The 26035-nt window shown below is 36.9% G+C and overlaps 1 protein-coding gene across 1 annotated transcript in view; it reads right to left on the bottom strand.

The window, feature by feature from the left end:
- Window positions 1–14115: 14115 nt before the first annotated feature.
- The window catches only part of PLCL1 (phospholipase C like 1 (inactive)), a 345014-nt gene continuing 333094 nt past the window's right edge, over window positions 14116–26035 (bottom strand). Inside the window, exon 6 of the mRNA XM_003253900.4 lies at window positions 14116–17202. Coding sequence (XP_003253948.4) covers window positions 17020–17202 — 183 coding nt within the window. The 3' untranslated portion in view covers window positions 14116–17019. The remainder of the gene's footprint in view (window positions 17203–26035) is intronic.

Here is a 26035-nt window from a genome sequence, read left to right as displayed (position 1 = left end):
ACCAGTCACTGGGAGAGAAAAGATCTAGTACAGAGACAGGTATAATCTCGGTGGGTTTGAGCTTAGAATACAATGGCAGAGGGACCAGCAGATGCTAAAGGCAGTAAGTAGGCAGGAACCAGAGTTCACAAGTCATAAGGATCATGCTTAGGAATTTGGGTTTTAAGTGCAATCAGAAGCTATTTGATGGTTTTAAGTAGAAGCATGACACAACTATACACACACATATATCGTTAGATACAGATATACACATATATACACATATTTCTTTCATTCACTCTGACTACTGTGGAGAAAAACAGACTAAAGGGAATTTAGTTGGAAGCTTTTTCAATAACCCTGAGAAGACAATGATAAGTGATACAAGCAGACGACACAATTCTAGATAGAAAGAAGCAGGAAGATCCCAGGATATATTTAGGAGGAGGTGCTGACAGAAATTGGTCATAGATTGGATATGGGCAGTGAGAGGAGTGACATGAAGATGGCCTTCTGGAATTCTAGCCTGAGCTTCTAGGAAGATGTCGATGCAGCTGAGTAAGAGGGAGAAGACTGGAGGAAGGACAGGTGGTAAGGGGCATGTACTTGTTGAGAAATCAAGACTTTTTACATGACGTTTTGACTTTAAATTCTTCTAGTTATGACGGTAGAGAATACTGCCGGCATGTTTATCACTTAAGAAAGGAGGTGGAGTTTGCAGCGAGTTGAGATCGTGCCACTGCACTCCAGCCTGGGCAACAGAGCGAGACTCCGTCTCAAAGATAAAAAAAAAAGAAAGAAAGAAAGAAGGCATTATTTTGTAATTTGCAACAAAGAGGCATTCCCTGCACATACCTTGAGGAAAGAACACAATCTATCACTGATAAAAAATGAGCCCAGTCTTATTCTATCTGTGGAATATATTTTTCATAATTATTTAGAAACTGTTGAAGGACAGAAGTAATGAATGAACACTTTCGTACTCAGAAATTTATTTTAAATCTTAGAGGTGTCAAAATGTTCTCTACAAACAAAATTTGGTAAAATCTGACACTGTTAACAAATGAACAAATATAGAAACAAATTTTAATAGCATTTTTTCTTGCAATTTGATTTTTAAAGTAGCAGAATTATAATTCCTTAAATTGTCATGTTGAATTCCTCCTCACAACTAAATTGAATTGATGGCACAGAGAAATTGATAGTAAACAACTCTATTGTGATATTTCAACCAAAACAAAAGCCTCCTCACTTGGTGACCTCTACAATACACAGCTTCAGTGTGAAAGCCCTTTGTTTTCACAATGGAGGGTGGCTCACCATGCAATGTCTGGCCCATAGAACAGGTTCAGAAACATGTCTTCTTCTAGAAGAATTAATCAGTTAGAAGTTAGAATGGCACATAGGAGTTAAAAATCCAATAAGGATAGCACAAGGATAATAGAGGATTTGATTTGTTGGAGGAGCAAACGCAGAGTGTTAATTGACTTATTTTTGTATGGTGGCCTATGAGTGATGTTTTTAAATTTTTCCAGACAGCTTGGTATTTCTTTTGCTTGAAAGGCTAAATGAAAATTTGAGCACAAGAGGGAATCAATGAAGAGATCATGGAAACAAAGAAAAATACCCAAAGTTTAGTGGAGCAGCAACAAGAAGACTGCCATGAGAAGGGAAAGAAGAAATTCAGAATAAGCAGCTATAATTGTAAACCAGGATCTTTTACCATGTGTCCCCCTGTTGCTCTGCCAAAAGGAATACAGGCCTTCATAGGTACTATCCACTGAAACCTGACCCAAATTTGATGGCAAAGAGGTTGGAATACTGCAAATTCAATGTGTTATTTAGGCTTTTTTTTTTAACCTAACTCCTTATATTCTATGAAGGAAAAATCAGAATGCATAGTGTCTCAAGTATAGATATACTGATGAGAGACTGTGCAGAAAATCTAAAATCTGGACTCTCCAGCTTGCAAGGTCAAATTACTTATACTATATGCGCTGATTGGTAGCAACTGTATTTTCTAAGTAAAACAGACAAAGAGAACTTTAAAAATATAGACATTAATATTAGCTACTGAGCTAAACTTTTAATCATTGAATAGCTACAATGCCCTTAAGATTCTATGTGAATAAAATTTTTGTCCATTCAGCTGTGTCTTATCACTTTCTTTAGAGATAAGAGGTGCTGTACAATATTTATATAAAAGCTATTGTTATTCTCGCCTATGTCAATGGTTTGAATTCCTTGTTGAGAAATGCTGAAATTTGTGGTTACATAAATAAAAGACAGTTAAAAGGACTTCTAAGCAATGTGTCAGAAGCTATTAGTATGTTTGTTTGTTTTAGTAATTCTAAAATCTAAACATTTATGTGTTATATTTTATGAAGACCTAGTACAGAGGAGATGACAATATTTATGTGGCACACTTGGAAATGGACCAATGCAGACACAAAAAAATCAGTAGAGCAGCATCCAATCTACCAGAGACAAAAAATAAACAAACTACAGTTTTCCCTCAGCAACTGAGGAGGAATGGTTCCAGGACCTCCCTTGAATACAAAAATGTGCAAATACTCAAGCCTCTGATATAAAGTGATATGGTATTTGCATGTAACCAAAGCACATCCTCCCGTATACATTAGATCACCTCTGGATTACTTATATTTAATACAATGTAAATGCTAAGTAAATAGTTGCTATACTATCTTGTTTAGGGAATAATGACAAGAAAAAAGTCTACACATGTTCATTAGAGATGCAATTTTTTTTCCAAATATTTTCCATTGTGGTTGGTTGGAATCCAAGGATGTGGAACCCATGAATATAGAGGGCCAACTGTATACACATTCCTATAAGTATATATTCCAACTTACATATCTATTTTCTAACATGTATGTATATACATTATATACATAATGTATATAGGTATATATATTTCATATATACATATTTCCGGACAGCTTGGTATTTCTCTTGCTTGAAAGGCTAATTGAATAGAATATATACAACTCCTCTAAGATTTGAAATACATTTTGGAGTAAGAAAATATTCATTCATTACTTCTGTCCTTCTTCCACAGTTTCTAAACAATTATGAAAAATAAGCCGGGTGCGGTGGCTCACGCTTGTAATCCCAGCACTTTGGGAGGACAAGGTGGGCGGATCACGAGGTCAGGAGATCGAGACCACGGTGAAACCCCGTCTCTACTAAAAATACAAAAAATTAGCTGGGCATGGTGGCGGGCGCCTGTAGTCCCAGGTACTCGGAGAGGCTGAGGCAGGAGAATGGCGTGAACCCGGGAGGCGGAGCTTGCAGTGAGCCAAGATTGCGCCACTGCACTCCAGCCTGGGTGACAGAGTGAGACTCCATCTCAAAAAAAAAAAAAAAAAAAAAGAAAGAAAAATATATTTCACAGATAGAATAAGACTACAATATAATATATATTATTGGATATATATTTTTTTTTCCAATATATGTATTCACTTCTCCCAGTCTGGGCCTGTGGAAATTTGAAGACTTTAGAAAGAATTTAGAGCCTAGAAGACCATTTTTACATAACATCACCATGATGCCAATAACATGCTCACTATGATAACTATGATAAAGAAAGGAATCCAAATGCCTATCATTGCATCCTCAGAACTTCCTTGAGTTTAAACTGAAATCAACTATGCCCTAAAGATATTTTGAAAGACTTACTTTCTGGTTTCCTTTATCTTGTTCACAAGATACTGCTAAAATTCCTGTGAATGAATGAAAGTTCACTCAGTAAAGAGCCAGTCAAAATAGCTTTTAGGATCTACTAGAGAAACAAATATGCTTTGGTTTCCCCAGTAGCCAAATGAAGATTTTAAAAACTGTTGTAAAACATTAGGAATGTTGCAAAACAAATCATTTCGTAGATACTATCCACTGAAATGAAATTATTACACCATTTAGGAATAAAATAAACCACTGGATGCAGTGGCTTGCTCCGTAATCCCCACTACTCAGAAGGCTAAGGCAGGAAGATTACTTGAGCCCAGGAGTTCGTGACTAGCCTGGGCGATGTAGCTGGATCCCATCTCTAAAAATAATAATACATTGTATTTTAAAACCATGTAAAGTCATTCCTCTTTATTACCATATGGTTGATTTTTTATTAGGAAGTGAAACACTTACACTTCGGTATGTTTTGGGTCCTTACCCCTAACATAAGAAGCTCACTAAACAAATAACATCAGATCCTGCAGCTTAAGACCAAATATTTAATTTTTCACTCAAATTTAAGTAAGAGCTTTAATAACATAAAAGCTGAAAAGAAAATCTAGCAAGAATAAATGGATGCCATTTCTTAAGGGAAAAAACAGGTTTAGATAAAACATTACAAAAGTAATCAGAAAAAAATCAGAATGAATCTTACAAAAATATCTTACAATATAAAGTAAGATACTGTAATACAAGACCATGTAACATAAAGAAACAAGAGTAATGGAAGGTCACACTTGTAAAAGTTTTAAATTGAATTAGCATCTCTTTCATACTCAAATTTAAGAACACCTGATTTCTATGAAATAAGAAATTCCAGTGCCATTAATTATTGTATGACCTTATAAAAATTGCTTAATTTATTTGTGGAATATTATAATTTTCAAAAATGGCAACCACAACATTTCTGGTTTTACGTATTCTTCCAGAACCTCACTGTTACATCATCAAGAGTTAATGTTTATCCTACCCGCCTCCCTGATATTGGGTGTACCTTTGTGGCTGTTTCAATGAATATAATGTAATAGAAATGATCTGTGTGACTTGTAAAGCTAGGTACATCATAATTTGTAGAACAATTTCTTCCTGGCTTGCTCTGTCTAGGAACACTCACTCTTGGGACCCAACCACTATGTCGTGAAGAAGCCCAGGCCACATGCAGAGACTACTTATAGGTTTTCCAGCTAAGGTCTAAGCCAACAGTCAGCATCTATTGCCAGGTATGGGCAAGAACAAGCCTCCAGATAATTCCAGGCTTATTCCTTCAAATTACCCCCAAGTGATGCCAGTAGAACAGAAATGGGCACCCAAGTTGAACCCTACCTAAATTGCAGATTTGTAAACAAAATAATGGGCTTCAGGTTTTGCTGTGATTTGTTATGGAGCAGTAGATAGGAAGAGCACTCTTTAAGCCTCAGTTTCCTTTTTTGAAATGAGAATTATAATAAGACTCTATTAGTCCATTTTCATACTGCTATGAAGAGATACCCAAGACTGGGTAATTTATAAAGAAAAAGAGTTTTAAGTGACTCACAGTTCAGCAGGGCTAGGGAGGTCTCAGGAAACTTACAATCATGGCAGAAGGGAAAGCAAACATGTCCTTCTTCACATAGCAGCAGCAAGGAGAAGTGCCAAGCAAAAGGGGGAAATCTCCCTTATAAAACCATCAAATCTCATGAGAACTCACTCACTATCATGAGAACAGCAGCATGGGTGGAATCCCGATAATTCAATTACCTCCCATGGGGTCCCTCCAACAACACGTGGGGATTATGGGAACTACAAGATGAAATTTGGGTGGGGACACAGCCAAACCATATCATTCTGCCCCTGGCCCCTCTCAAATCTCATGTCCTTCTCACATTTCAAAACACAATTATGGCTTCCGAGCAGTCCCCCAAAGTCTTAACTCATTCCAGCATCAACCCAAAAGTGCAAGTCCAAAGTCTCATCTGAGACAAGGCAAGTCCCTTCTGCCCATGAACATGTAAAATCAAAAGCAAGTTAGTTACACCCTAGACACAATGCAGCTACAGGTATTACACAAATATGCTCATTCCAAATGACAGAGATTGGCCAAAACAAAGGGGCTACAGGCTCCATGCAAGTCTGAAAACCAATAGGACAGTCATTGAACTTTAAATTTCCAAAATGACCTCCTTTGACTCCATGTCTCACATCCAGGTCACACTGATGCAAGAGGTGGGCTCCCATGGCCTTGGGCAGCTCCACCCTTGTGTCTTTGCAGGGCACAGGCTCCCCACCCCCTGCCCCCAGCTGCTTTCATGGGCTAGTGTTCAGTGTCTGCAGCTTTTCCAGGTGCATGGTGCAAGCTCTCAGCCAATCAAGCATTCTGGGGTCTGGAGGATGGTAGCCCTCTTCTCACAGCTCCACTAGGCAGTGCCCCAGTAGGGACTCTGTGTGGGAGCTCCAACCCCACATTTTCCTTCCACATTGCCCTAGCAGAGGTGCTCCATGAGGGCCCTGCCCCTGCAGCAGATTCTTCCTGGACATCCAGGCATTTCCATACATCCTCTGAAATCTAAGTAGAGGTTCACAAACCTCAATTCTTGACTTTTGTGCACCTGCAGGGTCAACATCACATGGAAGCTGCCAAAGTTTGGGGCTTGCACCTCTGAAGCAATGGCCTAAGCTGTACCTTGGCCCCCTTTAGCCATGGCTGGAGCAGCTGGGACACAGCATCAAATACCTAGGCTGCACACAGCAGGGGGGCCCTGGGCCAAGCCCATGAAACCATTTTTTCCTCCTAGGCTTCCAGGTCTGTGATGGGAGGGGCTACTGTGAAGGTCTCTGACATGCTCTGGAGACATTTTTCCCATTGTCTTGGTGAATAACATTTGGCTCCTGGTTACTATGCAAATTTCTGCAGCTAGCTTGAATTTCTCCCCGGAAAATGGGTTTCTTTTCTATCACATCATCAGGCTGCAAATTTTTCAAATTTCTGTTCTCTGCTTTCTCTTGAACACTTCACCACTAAGACATTTCTTCCCCCACATATCCTATATCATCTCTCCCAAGTTAAAAGTTCCAAAGATCTCTAGTGAAGGGGCAAAATGCCACCAGTCTCTTTGCATAGCAAGAGTGACCTTTACTCCAGTTCCCAACAAGTTCCTGATCTCCATCTGAGACCACTTCAGCCTGGACCTTATTTTCCATATCATGATCAGAATTTTGGTCAAAGCCATTTAACAAGTCTCAAGGCAGTTCCAAACTTTCCCTCATTTTCCTGTCTTCTGAGCCTTCCAAGTCTCTAGGAAGTTCCAAACTTTCCCACATTTTCCTATCTTCTTCTTAGGCCTCCAAACAGTTCCAACCTCTGCCTGTTATCCAGTTCCAAAATTGCTTCCATATTTTTGGGTTTCTTTATAGCAGTGTCTCTGTAGCATCAATTTACCATATTAGTCCATTCTCACACTGCTAATAAATTAACCAAACTTGGGTAATTTATACAGGAAAAGAGGTTTAATTGACTCACCGTTCTGCAGGGCTGGGGAGGCTTCAGGAAACTTACAATCATGGTGGAAGGGGAAGCAAACATGTCTTTCTTCACATAGTGGCAGCAAGGAGAAGTGCCAAGCGAAAGTGTTGGAAAAGCCCTTTATAAAACCATCAGATCATGTGAGAACTCCCTCACTATCCCAAGAAGAGCAGCATGGGGTAACCACACCCATTATTCAATTACCTCCCACCAGGACCCTCCCACAACATGTGGGGATTATGGAAACTACAATTCACGATGAAATTTAGGTGGGGACACAGCCAAAACATATCAAATACCAACCTCTAAGATTGCTTTTGCTTTTGTTTTTGTTCTTGTTTTTGTTTTTGAAACAGAATATGAATGCAGAAAATCTGAGACAGGTCTCAGTTAATTTAGAATGTTTATTTTGCCAACATTGAGGATGCGCCCATGATACAGCCTCAGGAAGTCCTGAGGAAACGTGCTCAAGGTGGTCAGGTCACAGCTTGGCTTTATACATTTTAAGGAGACATGAGACATCAATCAATATATGTAAGCAGTACATTGGTTTGGTCTGGAAAGGCAGGACAACTTGAAGCAAAGGCAAGAAGACTGGAAGCAGGGAGGGAGTTCCAGGTCACAGATACGTGATACACAAATGGTTACATTCTTTTGAGTTTCTGATTAGTCTTTCCAAAGGACGCAATCAGATAAGCATCTATCTCAGTGAGCAGAGGGATGACTTTGAATAGAATGGAAGGCAGGTTTGCCCTAAGCAGTTTCCAGCTTGAGTTTTCCTTAGTGATTTGGGGAGGCCAAGATATTTTCCTTTCACAAGGGTCTCACTCTGTTGCCCAGACTAGAATGCAGTGGTGCAATCATGCTCACTTCAGCCTTGATCTCCCAAGTCCAAGCAATCCTCCCACCTCAGCCTCCTGAGTAGCTGGAACTACAGGTGTGCACCACCATGCATGGCTAATTGTTTTTATTTCTTATAGAGATAGGGTCTCACTATGTTACCTAGGGCTGGTCTTGAATTCCTGGGCTCAAGCAATCAATCTTCCCATCTTGGCCTCCCAAAGTGCTGGGATTACCGGCATGAGCCACCACACCTGGCCTCTAGGGCTGTACTGAAAACTAAGCAAGATTATGCATGTAAGCATTTAACACAGTACTTCACATGTAGAAGACATAGTAAATGCTAACTATTAAAGATGTAATCAGACAATCAATCATAAGACAAAAGAAGGAACTGGATGAGGAGATAAATAAGAAAGGCTTTGACATGCAAAACGTGGTCAAGTACTATAAAGGAAAAGGGTATAAAGTTGAATTTTTGTTGTATAGGAAAGGTACAAGAATACTTCCCATGATTCAAAGAAAAGTGAAGAAAATTAACATGATTACAGAAAAGATGAGGGAAAGGATATAATGATGATATGGCCAACTGCTGTCCCCAAAGAATCCAGAGCAGCTGCAACAAAAGCAAATATTTCATATTCTTATATATTTCCATGTGTGTGCTGTGTGCATGTATGAGTGTGTGTTTCTAATTTCTAAACACAAACATACGTGCATACAACACACCCAAAAAAAATAAAAATTTGAAAAAGAAAACATCTATAAACTGAAAAAAGCTTAATCTATGAATTCACTAATTCCAAGACAAAAGAAAAATTCAACCATCTTTTTTTTTTTTGAGACAGAGTCTTGCTCTGTCACCCAGACTAGAGTGCAGTAGTGCAATCTTGGCTCACTGCAACCTCTGCCTCCCGGTTCAAGCGATTCACCTGCCTCAGCCTCCCAAGTGGCTAGGATTACAGGCGGCTGCCACCAAGCCTGACTTATTTTTTTTTTTTTTTGTAGTTTTAGTAGAAACGGGGTTTTGCCATGTTGCCCAGGCTGGTTTCGAACTCCTGAGCTCAGGCAATCTGCCTGCCTCAGCCTCCCAAAGTGCTGGAATTACAGGCGTGAGCCACTGCACCCGCCAAATTCAAGTATTATATTTTTTTAAAGCTGCCTTAAAATTATTAACTTAGAGGTGCTCTTATGTATTTCTAAGAGCTTTATTGAGATATAATTCCATAAAACAAACTTCACATATTCAAAATATACAATTTAAATTTTGACATATGTCTAACATGTGAAAACACCACCACAATCAGGATAATGAACACGTATATTATTCCCAAATATGTCCTTATCCACTTTGTAATCTCACCACCCCCCCATTCTACGTTGACCCCAGGCAACCACTTACCTACTTTTTGTTACTATTCATTAGTTTGCGCTTCCAAAAATGTATGTTACTGGACATACAGCATGTACTTTTTGTCTAAGTTATTTAACTCATCATTTTGAGATTTGGCAATTTGTGTCTTTTAAGGAATTTGCCCATTTCACTGAAGTTGTAGAATTTATAGGCAGAAAGTCTTCATAATGTTTGCCTACTATCCTTTTCATATCCTTAAAATTTGGAGTGATGTATTCTCACTCTTTTTTTGATTCAATATTGAAATGATGTCTGATCTTACTCTTGATATTGGTAATTTGAGTGTTCCTTTTTTCCCTTGTTTGACTAGAGGTTTATTAATTTTATTGATCTTCCCAAAAATTCAACCTTTTTGTTTTATTGATTTTCTCTATTGTTTGTTTTCTATCTTATTGATTTCTACTCTAATCTTTAGTCTCTTTTTTCTACTTTGAACTTAATTTTCTCTTTTTTTCTAGTTTCTTAAGATGAAAATGGAAGTCTCTGGTTTGAGAAATTTCTTTTTTTCTAATACAGGTGTTAACTGCTATAAATTTCCTTAGTGTTAGTGTTATCCCATGAATTTGGAAGTTTTGACACTTAAATTCAAAGTACTTTCTAATTTCCTTTTTAATTTCTTCTTTGACACAGGAGTTATTTAGAAGTGAGTTATTTAGTTTTCAAATATGTCAAGATTTTTCAAAGATATTTCTTTTATTGATCTCTAATTCCTTTGTGGTCAGAGCACATACTTTATATAACATTAATTCTTTTAAATTTATTGAGATGTGTTTTATGACCCAGAGTATGGTCTATATTGGTAACTGTTTTCTGTGTACTTGAAAATAACATGTACTCTGCTGTTGGTGGTGGAGTGTTCCATAAATGCCAATTATGTTGAGGTAGTTGATCATACAATTTAAATCACCTATATCCTTAATGATTTCCTGTCTAGTTGTTCTCTCTATAGAGAAAGATACACTGAAAACTCTGACTATAATTGTGTAATTGTGTGTTTCGCCTATCAATTCCACTGGTTTTTGCTTCATGTATTTTGAAGCTCTGATATTAGTTGCATAAATACTTAGGATTATTACATCTTCTTGATGAACTGATGCCTTAATTATTATGTAATAACTTTCTTTTTGCCTGGCAATATTCATTGCTCTGAAATCTACTACATCTGACATTAATATATCCACAGCAGCTTTCTTTTGACTTGTGTTATCATGGTATATCTTTTCCAATTCTTTTCCTTTAAACTATTTGTGTCCTTATATTTGAATTGTGTTTCTTGTAAGCAGCATATTGTTTGGTCTTTTCATTTTATTCAGTCTGACAATTTCTGCCTTTTAATTTCATTACTTATACAATTTACAATAAGAGATTTAAGTAATACACCTTTTACAGTTGTGCCTCAATATCAGCAGAAGATTGGTTCCAGGCCTCCTCATTCACTGCTTGCAAATACCCCATTCACCCCTTGCAAATACCAAAATCCATAGGTGTTCAAGTCTGTTTCATAAAATAACATACTGTTTGCATATAACCTTTATGCATCTTCCTGTATGCATTAAATTATCCCTAGATTACTTATAATATCCAATTAAATATAAATGCTATATAATTATACTGTATTTTTATTTGTATTTAATTTTGTAGTTATTTTTATCAGTTTTTTAAGTATTTTTTATCCATTGTTGGTTGAATCCACAGATGCAGAACCCCTAGATACAAACGGCCAGCCATATTTATCCCTGCAGTTACTATTTCTAGCTCTCTCTCTTCATCTGTTTTTGTACATCCATATTTTGACATGGCATCATTTTCCTTCAGCCTGAAGGATTTCCTTTAACATTTCTTATAATGTAAGTCTACTGGTGATGAATTCAGCTTTTGAAAATTTTTTTGTATAACCTTCATTTTTGAATAGGTATAGAATTCTAGAATTCATTTTTGCTGGGTATAGAATTCTAGGATTACAGTTTTTGCTTCGTTTTCAATACTTTGAAGGAGTTGCTCCACTGGCATCTCATCTGCATGGTTTACAATAAGACATATGCTGTCTTTCTTATTTTCTCTGTATATGTATTTTTTTACTGGCTTCTTTTAAGATTATCTCATTATCACTACTTTTGAACTATTTGGCTACGATATGCCTTGGTTGTTGCAATGGTTTGAAGGTGTCACCAAAACTCATGTGTTGGAAACTTAATTGGATTCCCAATGCCAGAGTGTTGGGAAGTGGGGCCAAGTAAGAGGTAATTGGGTCATGAGGGCTCCACCCTCATGAAGGGTGTTGTCATTGGAGTGGGGTAGTTGTAGAGTAGGTGGCTTTGTTATAATAGCAAAACCTCCTTCACATGGGCTCTCTTGACCTTCCACCTTTTGCCCTTCTGGCATGGAATTACACTCACCAGATGCCAAAGCCATGCTCTTGGACTTCTCAGCCTCCAGAACCGTAAACCAAATAAACTTCTTTTCTTTGTAAATTACACAATCTGTGACATTCTATTACAGCAGCAGAAAACAGACTAACTTGTTTTTCTCATGTTTCTTGTCCTTGGAATTTTTGAGATTCTTGGATCTGGAGGTTAGAGTTTTCATTACAAATGAGAATTCTTTTAGCCATTATTTCTTCAAACTATTTTTCTTTCCTGCTCTTCTCTCCAGTTTCACATATATTAGATTCTTGAAGCTATTTCACTATTCTCTGATACCCTGTTCGTTGTTTAAATTCTCTTTTTATTTCTCCTTTTATAACCCTTTTACTAAGTTACTTTACATACCATAAAATTCACCCTTTAAAATACACAATTAAATAGTTTTTAGTACATTCACAAATTATGTAAACAAACATCATCATTATTTCTAATTCCAGAACATTTTCTTCACACCAGTAAGAAACTCATACCCATTAGCAGTCACTCCCAGACCCCCACAGCCACTGGCAACCATTAGTCTACTTTCTATCTCTATTGATTTGCCTATTCTGGATATTTTATAAAAATAGAACTGTACAACATGTGGCCTTTGTGCCTGATTTCCTTCACTTAGCATAATGTTTTCAAGGTATATTCTTGTAGCATGTATCAGTATTTCATTTCTTTTATTGTTGAATAATCCAATGTATGAATATGTAATTTTTATTTATCCTTTCATGAGTTGATAGACATTTGTATTGTTTCTACTTTTGACTATTATAAATAATGCTGCCACGAACATTTGTGTACAAGCTTTTGTGTGGACATATATTTTCATTTCTCTTGGGTATAAATCTAAGAGTAGAATTGCTGGGTCATATGGTAACCCCATGTTTTTTAACCTTTTGAGGAAGTGCCAAGCTGTTTTCCAAAGCAGCTGAAATATTTTACATTTCCACCAGCAGGGTACGATGGTTCCAATTTCTCCACATCCTCACTAACACTTGTTATTATCTGTCTTTTTTATTATAGCCAACCTATTTGGTGTGAAGTCATATCTAATTGTGGCTATGATTTAAGTGATCTTAGTGGTTAATGATCTTCAGCATGTTTCTACGTGCTTATTTCCTGTTTGCATATTTTCTTGGAAGAAAAGTCTATTCCAATCCTTAGACCAGTTTTTAAAAATTCGATTTTCTTTTTATTAAGTTGTAATAGTTCTTTATAAATTTTGGATGCCAGTCTCTATCAGATATATGACCTGCAAACCTGTTCTGTGGGTTCTATTTTCACTTTCTTCATAGTATCCTTTGGAGTACAAAAGTTTTTACTTTTAATGAGATTATTTAGAGTCAATGAACATATTAATATGCATCCAATCTCATTAGAGATTAAAGATAAAGAGAAATAAGATTTTTGTAACTTAGAAGATTGGCAAAAATGAAAATAAGAAAAACTAAATTTATCATTAGCAAAGATTTGAGCACTCTCATAAACTCCTGGTGGGGTTTTAAATTGAACAAGTTTTCCAGAGACTATTTGGCAATGTATCTCAAAATCCCTAAAAAACAAAAACGAAACAAAACAAAAAACCTCTGTATCCTTTGACCCAACAATTCCACTTCTAGAAATGTATCCCAAAGAAAAAGTTGAACAACTTTGCAAAAATGGATTTTATTATTGGAATGTTTATATAACAAGAAATTAGGTGAGTAAAATCTAACAATAGGAGATTGGTTAAATATATTCTAGTAAGCCATATAATAAGATACTATGTAATTATTATCAATGATCATTAATTTTTTTTATTTTTTAAAGACAAGGTCTTACTATGTTTCCCAGGCTAGTCTCAATCCCTGGCCTTAAGCAATTCTCTCATTTTGGCCTCTCAATAAATGATAATTTTCATCAAGTTTCACCACCTATCATGTCCGCAGGGTCCGGATGTAACATAAATGAATGAAAAGGCTCTCTAAAAAATTGGACAGCATATGCCCCTTTTGGAGAGGGCAGTTTCAATTAATTGATGCCAAGCAAGAAAGTATATGTGTGGTGGTTGTGAGATGGGCAGTGGAAAGTGTCCTGTGTTGTTAGATTATCCAGTATTTTAAAACATGCAGGACATCGAATTATAGGTAACATTTTCTGAATTTTAAAAGCTGTCTATTGCTTAAACATTTTTTTAAAAAGTGTTCAATGGCCAAATAAAACACATCATTTTTGGACTAGATTCAGTTCAAAGGCTTGGAACTCTAATGTAAATACACATTTATTGACACAGAAAGATATCTATAACATATTGTTAAAATTTTAAACACCCTGCTACAGTTTATATAATATCTCAATTTTGTTAAAATAAAAGCATATTTACATATATGTATAAACTCTAAACAGTGTCTAAAGGGATATAAATCAAAATGTTATTAGTGGGTAATTTTGCTTTTCTGTTGTATAGAGTTCTCTATTTTTGTATTTTTATATTGACCATTAATATTTTATATTCAGAAAATAAGCGATACAGCTCTTTGTATCTGTGGTTATAAAGGTAAGAGTTAATAGTCTGGTTTAAAATGTTGAGAATAAACTTAAAATCAAAATCAGTAAGTATATAATCTTGCACATGAAATCAGACAGACCCAAGTTCAAAATCAATTATTCCATTTATTACTTCAGTGGCCTTGGGCTTTCTCACCTGTAAAATGCCAGTGATAATACCTGCCATCTCCACCTCAGATCCTATTGGTGATGTAAAAATGAATAAATAAAAATAGAATTAATATCTAAAACACTACGTTCCTAGCATCACCAAATCTAAGTAGATAGAAGAGAGAAGGGGGCTTTTTCTACCACAGTTCAAGTCTAGAAAGGAGACAGATGCTTCTCATAGAATGTAACAATGTCATGGAGGCATAATACACACAAAAAAAATCATTTGTTTTTGCTATTCTATCTGGAGGCAGGAACATCACAGGAGACTAGGAGACTTTTCCCTTGCCACCTCCACTCCCAGAATCCAAAGCTCCTCCCTGCTCCACATCTCACTCCCCATCTAGCAAGGACACCCAGTGGAATGAAGCAGAGTATGGCTGACGACCCACTGCCAGAAGTAGCATTAGATGAGGCAGAATCCATATTATGTTTTCGAGAATTTTTGGGTGGTCTTAAGTGTGAGTAGAGCTCTAGGACAAATAAAATAAACTAGGGAAGCTACTTCCAAGGACTGGATTTGACCCTGGAGGAAACAAATGTAGAAATACTGTTTAAGAGTTTGTCATCCTTTATCTTCTCTTCCCACCTAACTGTATATCCAGTAAAGACATGGATTTACCAAATAGAATTCAAGTAGATGAAGAGGTACACTAGTAAAATCAACCAATCAGCTGATGTAAGGTGGGTTTTGTTTCTGTCTATAGAACCTCTTTTTCACTGCAAAGGGCTTAACACCTGCATTCCACTATTCCTCCTACCAGCAAGTTAAATATAACAGAGGGTAAAGAAATTTTTTCAGGCCATTGTAGTACCATTGGAAACTTGCCTTCAAATGACTTCAGGTACCTCCTCCTCGAGTGCCCAGTTTTAAACCCAGGGAATAATTTCATCACATCTGGTCCATAGAAATAGCAAACTCTTTAAGATAATTTTGATGTAGTAACCCATTTTCATTAGCTTTGCTTTTTCAAATCACAATAAAAGAAAACAATAAGTGTTTTTTATATCTTTACTCTTTCAGTAACGTGCAACATGAACGTAATAGTGTTAAGAAGTCAGAAATAACACAGAAGCTATAGGAGATGTTTATATTTGCAAAATTTCAACAATTATCTTCTCTAGGTTTCCCCAAATTAGCATATTTGTTAATCAAATTAATTAAGAAGCTTTTCAAAATAAAAGCAATGTTTTAAATAAATATATTCTTTCATAACCATAGAACATTTAGTTCTGTTGGAGGTAACAAACATTACACTCAAGTACTTTATGAAGACATTAGGGTAAAAATTATCTAGATGCAATTATAAATGTACCCTAATTAGTCATTTCTTTTTGCATGTATGCTTTTCTGTATGTGTTAGGGTTATATCGTAGATGTTTGGTAACTGGTTAGTTCTTAAATTATCACAAAGATATTATCGGACCCACAGAATTTGTATCAGCTCAATGTGACGATATGATATTGTTTGAACAATATCTTTAAATTTAAATTTAGTACCTTAAATTACATCCAAACAAAGCCAAGACCTCTAAGCTGCCATATCTGTTACAGAAAATGAGTGCTAGACTCTTAGCTTGGAAGAATGAGACCTTCCTACAAATCTTGAAATTATACAACAATATTATTGTCACATCAAAATCCTAATTGCAACAGAGCTTTCAGTGTGTTTCAGAGTACCACACAGGTAGGTACAAATTCACTTATGATCAGCTTTTCTAGTGAAATCATATGTTTAGTAAATGACTACAGAAAACTTCCTAAAAATTGATTTTATTTAATAAATATTTTTTAAAGTTTTCTAACTGAAGAAATGACTTTGCTAATCTTTCTAGAAATTCTGATCATCTGTTTAATCTTTCATTCACTTTTATTTCTACTCTGATTCTTAGGAATTTTTCCAATCTATATTTAATCTACCAAAACATCTATGCTTTGATAAATTTGGCTTCCTTTAATAATAAGCTATGCTAAGATCACTAAATTAAATGTCAAAGGCAGAGAAGTAAAATTAAACACAGCGACAGGTTACAGTAAGTGCTCTTTAGAATTTCAGATTAAAACAATTGTCCCAAAATTATCAAGGAATAACTCACTAAATGAATAATGCAACACAGAATAGATTTTAACAGAATTTCTCTCTCTTTCTCTCTCTGCCATACACACACACATGCACAAACACACACACACTCCTCCACAGGCATCCACACAGGGGTGTTGACACATGTCTCAGAATTTCAAACACTGATACTAAAGGCTTTAATTTAGATAAATTAACTACACTGAAATACTGACATTGTGAAAATATCTATGTCCAATACCCCAGATAGGGCATCATTTTGTGAACTTATAAAACGTTTAAAGAAAGAAAACAAGAATGAGAAACCAGAATCCTTGATAAGATGGGTGAACGTGTCGATAATGCCCAGAGTCACAGCTTCCCGTTCTCCTCGCTACTTTCCTTCTCCTCTATGGCTTCCAGGCTGCGCTTGCTCTTGGCCTCAGCACTGTTGCTGGGGGCTTTACTCAGTCCACAGGACAAGCATGCCAGCTGGATCTGCTTCATGTTTTCTATAGCTTCATTCTTGGCATTCTTCAACAGATCTCCTTGGCCCTACAAACAGAAAAAAATAGGCATCAAAGAAGACAGTTATGGGCCAGGCATGTGCTAAGTGACATCACTCTATGTCCTTACTGCCCATTGCTGAATAAGGAAGCAGACCCAGACCTGCAAGCTCACTTTTCCAGGGTTTAACCCAAGGTTCTTTTCTAACATTATTAAGGGACTTTGCTTGTTAAGCCAAGTACCTCAACCTGAGCCTGACCAACTGGCTATGTGGTTGCTGGCAGTCCGTTGAGATTCCTGTTGTGAGGAACCCTCCTCTTTATGTGCTGAGGACATCAACTCTTCCATCACCATGGTCTGAGACTCTGCACACTGCTGCAATACCTACCCCACCCAGATCCAGCATTCTTAGTCTTAGGAGAAAACAAGGAAAGAAGCTCTTCCTTAAAGAAGTGAAAATAAACACATACCCTTATGCTTGGTGAGCTGGTTTTTAATATACTGGGTCATCCTTGCAACCTGCCTGTTGTTAAATTATCAGTTACCCACATTACTTCTGCCTTTTGCATCATCCTGAAGATGATGTTCCCACCTGGCAGAGGGAGAAAAAGAGTCTCCAGAGGCTCAACATGTTAATCAAAAAAAAAGGAAATAAGGATTGCAGGAACACATTAGCTGTCATTTACATCAGTGCCCAACAGATATCTTTCCTGCTATTTTTATTTCTTATTTTAGTTCACTGTTATGATGATAAAGTGCATATACTGATACTGGCCCAAGGGCTGAATGACTGAGTGTGGGGAAGCGGGGACAGGTGTCTACGGTGCACAGACAGAGGAGGAAGTAGCTTCTTCCCTCTCCTCTCCATTCTCATGGCAGTGCCTGAAAGTGTGACCTTGAAAGTAAAGGACACTATGGGAGGATATGGGGTTATGACGATTGCTGGAGCATTATTCTACAAAGCAGAGGCTCAGAGAAAGGATAATCCACCTATTTTATGAAAGGCCAATAAGTGCTTTTTCCTTAAGGTGTACGAAGAAACTTGTATTTTACAAAAGCTTGGAATATTTTATTTCTCAAAACCTAAATATGCACTTGCCAATTCTATCCTCTGTAAAAAAAATAGCTAAATCCTTCTAATAGCATCTTTTAATCATATGGGATGATTAAATAGTTGGGCTTTGCCTGATGTTTGTGTTAAAGCGAACTTCTTCTCAAGTACATCAATTATGGTATGGGATTTTGGAAGAAGAGTTGGAGGTGGACAGTTTTGCCTTCTCCTGAGGAGAAATGAAGCTGAGCCTGACAAAGTTAATTGACTGGCCCAAGGTCACAGCTGGTTAATCGCTGAGCTGGGACTAAAGTTCAGGCCTTTGGCCTCCTGCATCAGTGCTCTATTCCCCACACCATGTTTACAATCTAGTCTGAGACTAAAGACTAGAGATTAGAGCCTAAAGATTCTGTCAGTGAGAGATGTATTTTCTAAAGAAAAAATATTCACTACACCAGCAGACTTTGGGAAGTCTGTTCTTAACACTATAGACATCATGAATGAGTCTGCTCAACAAACCTGCACATTCTGCACATGTATCCCAGAACATAAAGTTAAAAAAAAAGTGAAGTCACATCCACTTTGAAAAGTGCAACTCTTCAGTAATAATAATAACAGACCAACATATGAAGTGCTTGCCAGTGTGGTCACTCTTTGTGCTTTATATATGTTCATTCAATCATTCGTTACAACATCCCTATGAGATGGGTACTTTCATTACTCTCAATTTACTGATTTAAAAAACTGACGCCCAGAGCACAGTCACACTTCCCAAAGTCATACAGCTGCTAAGTGGTAGAGCTGGAGCTTAAAGTCCAGCACCTGGCTCCAGGGTCTGTGGTTTTAACCACTACCTGATAGGCATCTTTTAACAGCAAAGCAGGCACTCTCTGCAGGGCACCCTAGAGACTCCTATTCATTGTTACCCATGGAAGCAATGCAGATAAAAAGAAAAGCATTGCCCATGTGACACAGCCTGACACAACTTAGAGACAGCATCCAGAATCAGGAAGACAGGGCAGAGCAAGAACACACTGGCAGGGACGAGGGTCGGAGCATCTTCCACCAATTTTTATCTGGGCCATTTTCTCTTCTGCAAAAATGACGAAAATATCCTTCAGCCTTCCTCACAGTTCTAAGATTAAACACAGTATGTTGAAGAGCTCTTTATGATTTAAATGATCATAAGTATAGGAACCACAATGCAATAAGGTGATTTGGAAAGTGGTTAACATTATCTGCTGCTATATATAATAAGCATCTTGGTACTATCTATATTTTATTAAAAATTTGACTAACATTTAAAATGCATCTACCAGAGTCTGTTTTACAGAGATATGTATAATGTATATGTACTACTATTTTTATAAATGGAAAGACTCCTTTAAAAATAATCTATTAGTAATGAGATTATATCCTCCTTCATTTTCAGAGTATTACTTTTAAGTGTTCCTTTTTCATTTAGTTTTGAAAGTTTCATCAAGCATTTTAAAAGCATAGCAGTAGCAAAACTGGCAACTTTCCTAATTGCAAGAGAACAGTGAAACATACAAAAACATCATTTTATCCTACTAATGCATAAAATTCTCACATCCCCTTTTCCCACAGCATGGCATGAAACATATTTTAATAATCTAGAATGTCATCTCATTGGTTCTAAGAGGTGGCATCCAAATGCCAGACTGTGCCATTTCTGGTAAATAGAAGTCAGTCTCTGTAGAAAACAATGGCCAATGGGAGAAAACAGTTTGTACCAGTGCATAACTAACACAACTACATCATCTCCTGATACCCCTGGAGACAACACACACTGGCTGTACCATACAGGCAAAAAAAAAAAAAATAGGTAAACTATTAATTAATAAAAGAAGCAAAACTGAAAGGCTGTGTTGTGAAGAGTGTACATTGAAACACTGATATAAACTTTTGTTTTCTCTTTTTTTATGCAGGAGGAATAGCAGTCATCTTTCTGTTCTGTGGTTCCAGGAATGACAACCTGCATCTCTTCTTTGGGTCTTCCTAATCAAGGCACCGGAATCAGAAAAGACACATTCTGGTGGAAATTGTAGAGAGGGTGAATTTGATTGTTAACAACCACCACCCTGGCATTTTCCCTTGGCATGCTGACATTTTTCCCATTTTATATGCAGTAATTTTCCCTAATCATCTAGCAATCTCTTTCTCTCTGTCACAAACACCCCCAAACTTCTCTTAACCAGCCAGCTTATACCAGATCTCCCCCTAAACATCTTTGTCCTGTATATCATTTCCTCCAAAACATATTAGGTACAGCAGGTGTCCCCAACCCTGGGGCCAAGGACTGATACCAGTCCCTGTGACCTGTGAGGAACCAGGCTGCACAGCAGGACGTGAGCAGTGGGTGAGTGAGCATTACTGCCTGAGCTCCCACTCCTGTCACATCAGCGGCGACATTAGATTCTCAGGAGTGTGAACCCTATTGTGAACTGAGCCTGCAAGGGATCTAGGTTGCATGTTCCTTATGAGAATCTAATGCCTGATGATCCGAGGTTGATCCAGTTTCATCCCAAAAACCATCCCCCGGCACCCCCCATGGTATTCAGGTCAGCCAAGCCATTTAAAGGTATTCGTCTGTAGTTTATATTTAAAGAGTTATCTAACAAGTCATTCTTACGAAAGTGTTTTAATCTTATTCTCCCTAAACAGAGGTCTTAGGGGAAGAGGAGGAACCCCAGGAGAATTCATTTTATTTGGTGATATAGAAATGTAAACACCTCTTGTACACTAAAATAAGTTTAGGATTGTTACGGCATGAAATGCAGAATTAATGTACAAGTTGACCACTGAACACTCAACTTGAAAAAAAATGTCAAGCTGCTGCCGGCATTTCCATACTAGCAATCTCATGGGGATTTGAAGTATCCTCTGGTACTGGGGATCCTTCAGGAAAAAAAAAAAAAAAAAAAAGAGAAGGATGCTTTAACTCAAAGGAAAGTAAGGGTAATAGAGAGCACCTCAGGTAGACTGATGCTGATGGGACAACAAGACTAATAGAAGTCCCAAGAGCAATGGCCACCATTTAGCCTCCACAGTGATTTGGCTTCTGAATGTAAGGCTCTATTGAAAGGTCCAACACATTTAGAAAGTAACATGGACTCATGCAAAGCCACAGAGATCTTTACAGAAATTCTGAATTTAAAAATAAGTGACAATTAGTGAATATTTATAAAACAAACTTTAAGCATTCCTTATTAAATCTTTCCAACTGCATTAAATGATAATTAAAGTACATTATCTAGAAATCAGGAAATAACTGATGCAATTTAGATTGCAAATTGGGCTGCCGTGCATTGCTGTGGTGATATATCACCACAATTTTGATTACCACTAATAAATTTACTACTGACAAGAAATATTGTCACAACACTAAACAGCAGCTAACATTTATTGAACACTTGATATACTAAACGTAAACCAGTTCACACACATCTCATTATATCCTAACCATAAAATAGGGTAGAATTCTAAATGTAAATTACCTTTTAGTTATATATCTTATAACTCATCAAAAGATATTTAGGATTTCTGTTACTTCCATTTTTACCAAAAAATGCAGTCCTGCCCCCACCAATGAAAATGGTTTTGACTACAATCTGGCAGAATTATTCACAAAAGACATCCCAGGCTCCTTCACACCCACTTTTCCCATGAACCGCACTATCCCTTGTGATATTAGTACACAAAAGAGCAGGAGAACATCATAACTAGTGTTCTCATCACGTGTAAAGGAAGTGAGTGGGTTGTTTCGGAGCACACCACAAATATTTAAAGCAGCTAATTGGGACTCTGGGAATAGGAAAACCCTCACATATACAAAACTACACACATAAACAAATGCAGCTCTGTCTCCAAGTCAACTCGTGTGAGTATTTTTGAGCCCACACTCATCAGCAGACTGGGTTTTCTGATATTCTTTTATCCATGGGAGAGTCCATACCCACAGTAGAATCACCCTTGGACAGTGCTGCAGTAGAAACCAGTCACAGACATCATAGTGGGATGAGTAGTTATTTATTTGGTCCATTGGTGGACCATATTGTGGAAGGCTGTGCACAACTGCCATCTTACTAATTCAAAAACTGTCCTTTGGGACGTTATCATTTAAGAAGTTTAATCCTTTGCTCTGAAGAGGTAAAACAACTGCTACGATGTCCTTCATTTGAGAAATTAAAACAACAGATCAAAAATGTTTTGATGTCATGTCAGAGTTTTTTTTTTTTTTTGGATGTTACACTCTTGGTATGTTACACTGTTTGGAAAACTGGGTGAAACTATTCAAAGATGGCCTGGAATTCTTGCTCTCTAGAATGAAGGCCTATCTGTGTAGGAATTATATACAAGATGTTAACAAGACTTAAAAGGCACGAAGGTGTAGCTATTAGGAAATTGCATATAAAATACCTTAATTTTGCACAAAAATAGAAGTGTCCACTGCACTGTTATCAATGCTCAGATTTATTGTTTTGCAACACCTCAGCAACCAAATATTTCAACTGCATTCTACTTGTTATTTAAAAAGTTAAATTCTTACTCCATGAACACTCAAGAAATATGGATGAATAGTCATAGAGTAGTTCTGTTCTAACAGTCTTGGCTGAATGAAGCTTTATCTGTTATTCTTCTGAAACTCTAAACCCAAAACAAATGAAACTCTGCTTTTCAAATCTTTATTATATAATGCAATAAAAATAATCTGTATAGGAACACGAAGAGAATTACACTGGACATGCTCACCTGAGACATTAGATTTTGTAACTGTATATAACGCTCATTTTTTAATTAGTTATGTAAAGGATGTATTTTAGGATTGGTCACAAACTCTGATTAATACAATACTTATGAAAACTACGGAAACTGAATATAAATAAATCTTTTTAGTTCCTGAGAATCTAATTCTCAAGAAAAATAATTTATAAAGTATAGAAGACACTTTAAAGAAATGTTAATAATAATTTAATGCCAAAGAGTCCATAGAAAATTGTAAAATGCAGCAGATGACATGTTGAATAAGCCATACGAAAGGCTCAAAAAATTTTGAAATCATACTCTGTTAAAATTCAACATAATGAAAATTAAATTTGAAAGTTAAATTTGAAACATCTTCTTTTCCCACATTTCTTTCTCAAATAACACCTGCATTGTTACAATAGCTTTCTTATCAAGCTTTCTTTGTTACAATAGCTTTACTTATCAAGAAGTCTTGACTAACTTGAATGTTGAAGAAATGAAGGACCCCAGTTACTTCAAAATAGTAAATTAACTGCATTTTAAGCAGAAAACCTTTGTATTAGCCATGTTTTTTAAAATAGTTTTAATATGAGACAATTTTTATGTCCTTGTATATATAGAATTCTACATATAAGTGAAGTCTTTCAACATTATTTAAACACTACTCACTAATAATAATATAATTTAAAAAACCATTAATAATCCAGTGGCAACAATGCTAACAATAGGTCCTGTTACTGGTGGAAAACATCTGTATCACTCAATAAAACCCACTGCATTGAGATGCACTTGTTGACCAGAGCTTACAAAAGAAGTATGGGCCAGGCGTGGCCAACATGGTGAAACTCCGTCTCTACTAAAAGTACAAAAATTAGCTGGGTGTGTTGGCGGGCACCTGTAATCCCAGCTACTCAAGAGGCTGAGGCAGGAAAATTGCTTGAACCTAGGAGGTGGAGGCTGCATTGAGCCAAGATCGTGCCACTGCCCTCCAGCCTGGGTGACAGAGCATGACTCCATCTCGGGAAAAAAAAAAAAAGTATGAAATTTAATGTTTCAAATTCTCATTATTGTCCCTGTTATACCTTGTTCAAAGCTATGTATATGTGAACTGAGATACACCCATCTCTTCCCTGTGCTTTGGGAACAATGGTGGTCTCTCTTAGCTATTAATGAGGACTTGCACCTTAGTTTTCATTTTATTCACTCATCCAGCAAACAAATATTTATTAAACACTTATTGTATACCAGACTTTGGCCTGAGGTTCTCAACCTATCAAAACCAACCCTTTGAAACAAATATTTTGTAACAGATAATATAACCTATTTATGTATTATTAAAATAAAGTAAATATAATACCCTAGCTATAATATAAAGGAGAAAAAGGGAATGGTCATTTAAAATAAAATAACATGTATTGCCATATGTGAATGCTCAGGCAGGCACACCAGAAACCTGAAGTAGGCAGATGCCTGTACTTAATATGAATGCAGTTAGATACGAAGGAGAAATAAGATCAGATGCCATTCCACTCAAAAAATACATATTTAATGGAAAATGATAATGCAAATATAGAGATAGACACTAGTATGAAAACAAATAATGGCAATAGACTAGATGTATTTGCATAGAATAAAAGAAGGAAAGAAACAACTTCAATTAAGGTAGGCATAACATGCCAAGACAAATACAAACCTTCACTGTGGAAAGAAAAAGCTGATAATCCCATAAATGAGGAAGTAAATAATGTCCATACACCACATCAAAACTGCCAAATCTTTTTTTTTTTTTTTTGAGACAGGGTTTTGCTCTTGTTGCCCAGGCTGGAGTGCAATGGTGTGATCTTGGCTCACAGCAACCTCTGCATCCTGGGTTCAAGCGATTCTCCTGCCTCAGCCTCCCGAGTAGCTGGGATTACAGGCACGGGCCACCAGACCTGGCTAATTTTGTATTTTTAGTAGAGATGGAGTTTCTCCATGTTAGTCAGGCTGGTCTCAAACTCCCGACCTCAGGTAATCCACCCGCCTTGGCCTCCCAAAGTGCTGAGATTACAGGCATGAGCCACCATGCCCAGCAAAACTGCCAAATCTTTAAAAGTACTCCAAAGGCCATTGTTCTTGTGATTGATAATATCAGCTGATACTTTGTGGGACCCAGGCGGATGCCTACCATGGATTATCAATAATAAAAAATAAGGCATCAGGTTAAAACCATTATCTGACTTCCCAATTTGTTCTAATATTACTGTGTAGCAATTACATGATCAAGTGGACAAAATACCCAAAGTGAGTAAATTATTCAATAATTTTGAAACAATGTCTTTATTTCACTTAGGCTTACCTCTCGATAACTACCTTTTACTCAAGTACTGGCCTTCAAACAACTTCTTGTAAAAAATAATAATAATTAATTAATTAGTATCATATACTAAAGTATTCTGATTTGTATTTTAGAGGGTGATATGGTTTGGCTCTGTGTCCCCACCCAAATCTCATGTTGAATTCTAAACCCCAGTGTTGCAGGAGGGAATTTGGTGGGAGGTGAATGGATCAAAGGAGCGGATTTCCTCCTTGTTGTTCTTGTGATAGTGAGTTCTCAGGAGATCTAGTTGTTTGAAAGTGTGTAGCACTTCCCCTTAGCTGTTTCTCTTTCCTGCCACCATGTGAAGATGTGCTTGCTTCCCCTTTGCCTTATGCCATGACTATAAGTTCACTGAGACTTCCGCAGCCATGCCTCCTGTACAGCGTGAAGGACTGAGAAAAACAAAACAAAACAAAACAAAACAAAAAAACCTCTTTTCTTTATAAAGTACCCAGTCTCAGGTAGTTCTTTATAGCTGTATGACAACTGACTAATATAGAGGGTTTACTCAGGCAGGACTTAACAGAAATCTTGCAGGACACAGGACATTTTTCATCATGTTGTACTGTCCTGCCCAGAGCATGACATCAAATATTCCTGTCTGTTTCCACTAAATGCCAGGAGAATCTTCCCAATCACTTCTACAATTTCCCAGAACACATCCTAGGGGGCAGTACTGCACCCATTGAGAATCACCAGGCTGG

This window comes from Nomascus leucogenys, chromosome 22a (genome assembly GCF_006542625.1).
Source record: "Nomascus leucogenys isolate Asia chromosome 22a, Asia_NLE_v1, whole genome shotgun sequence".
In the NCBI taxonomy this organism is placed as follows: domain Eukaryota; kingdom Metazoa; phylum Chordata; class Mammalia; order Primates; family Hylobatidae; genus Nomascus; species Nomascus leucogenys.
Note: the sequence above shows the minus strand (reverse complement) of the source record. Positions and strands in the feature narration are given on the sequence as shown.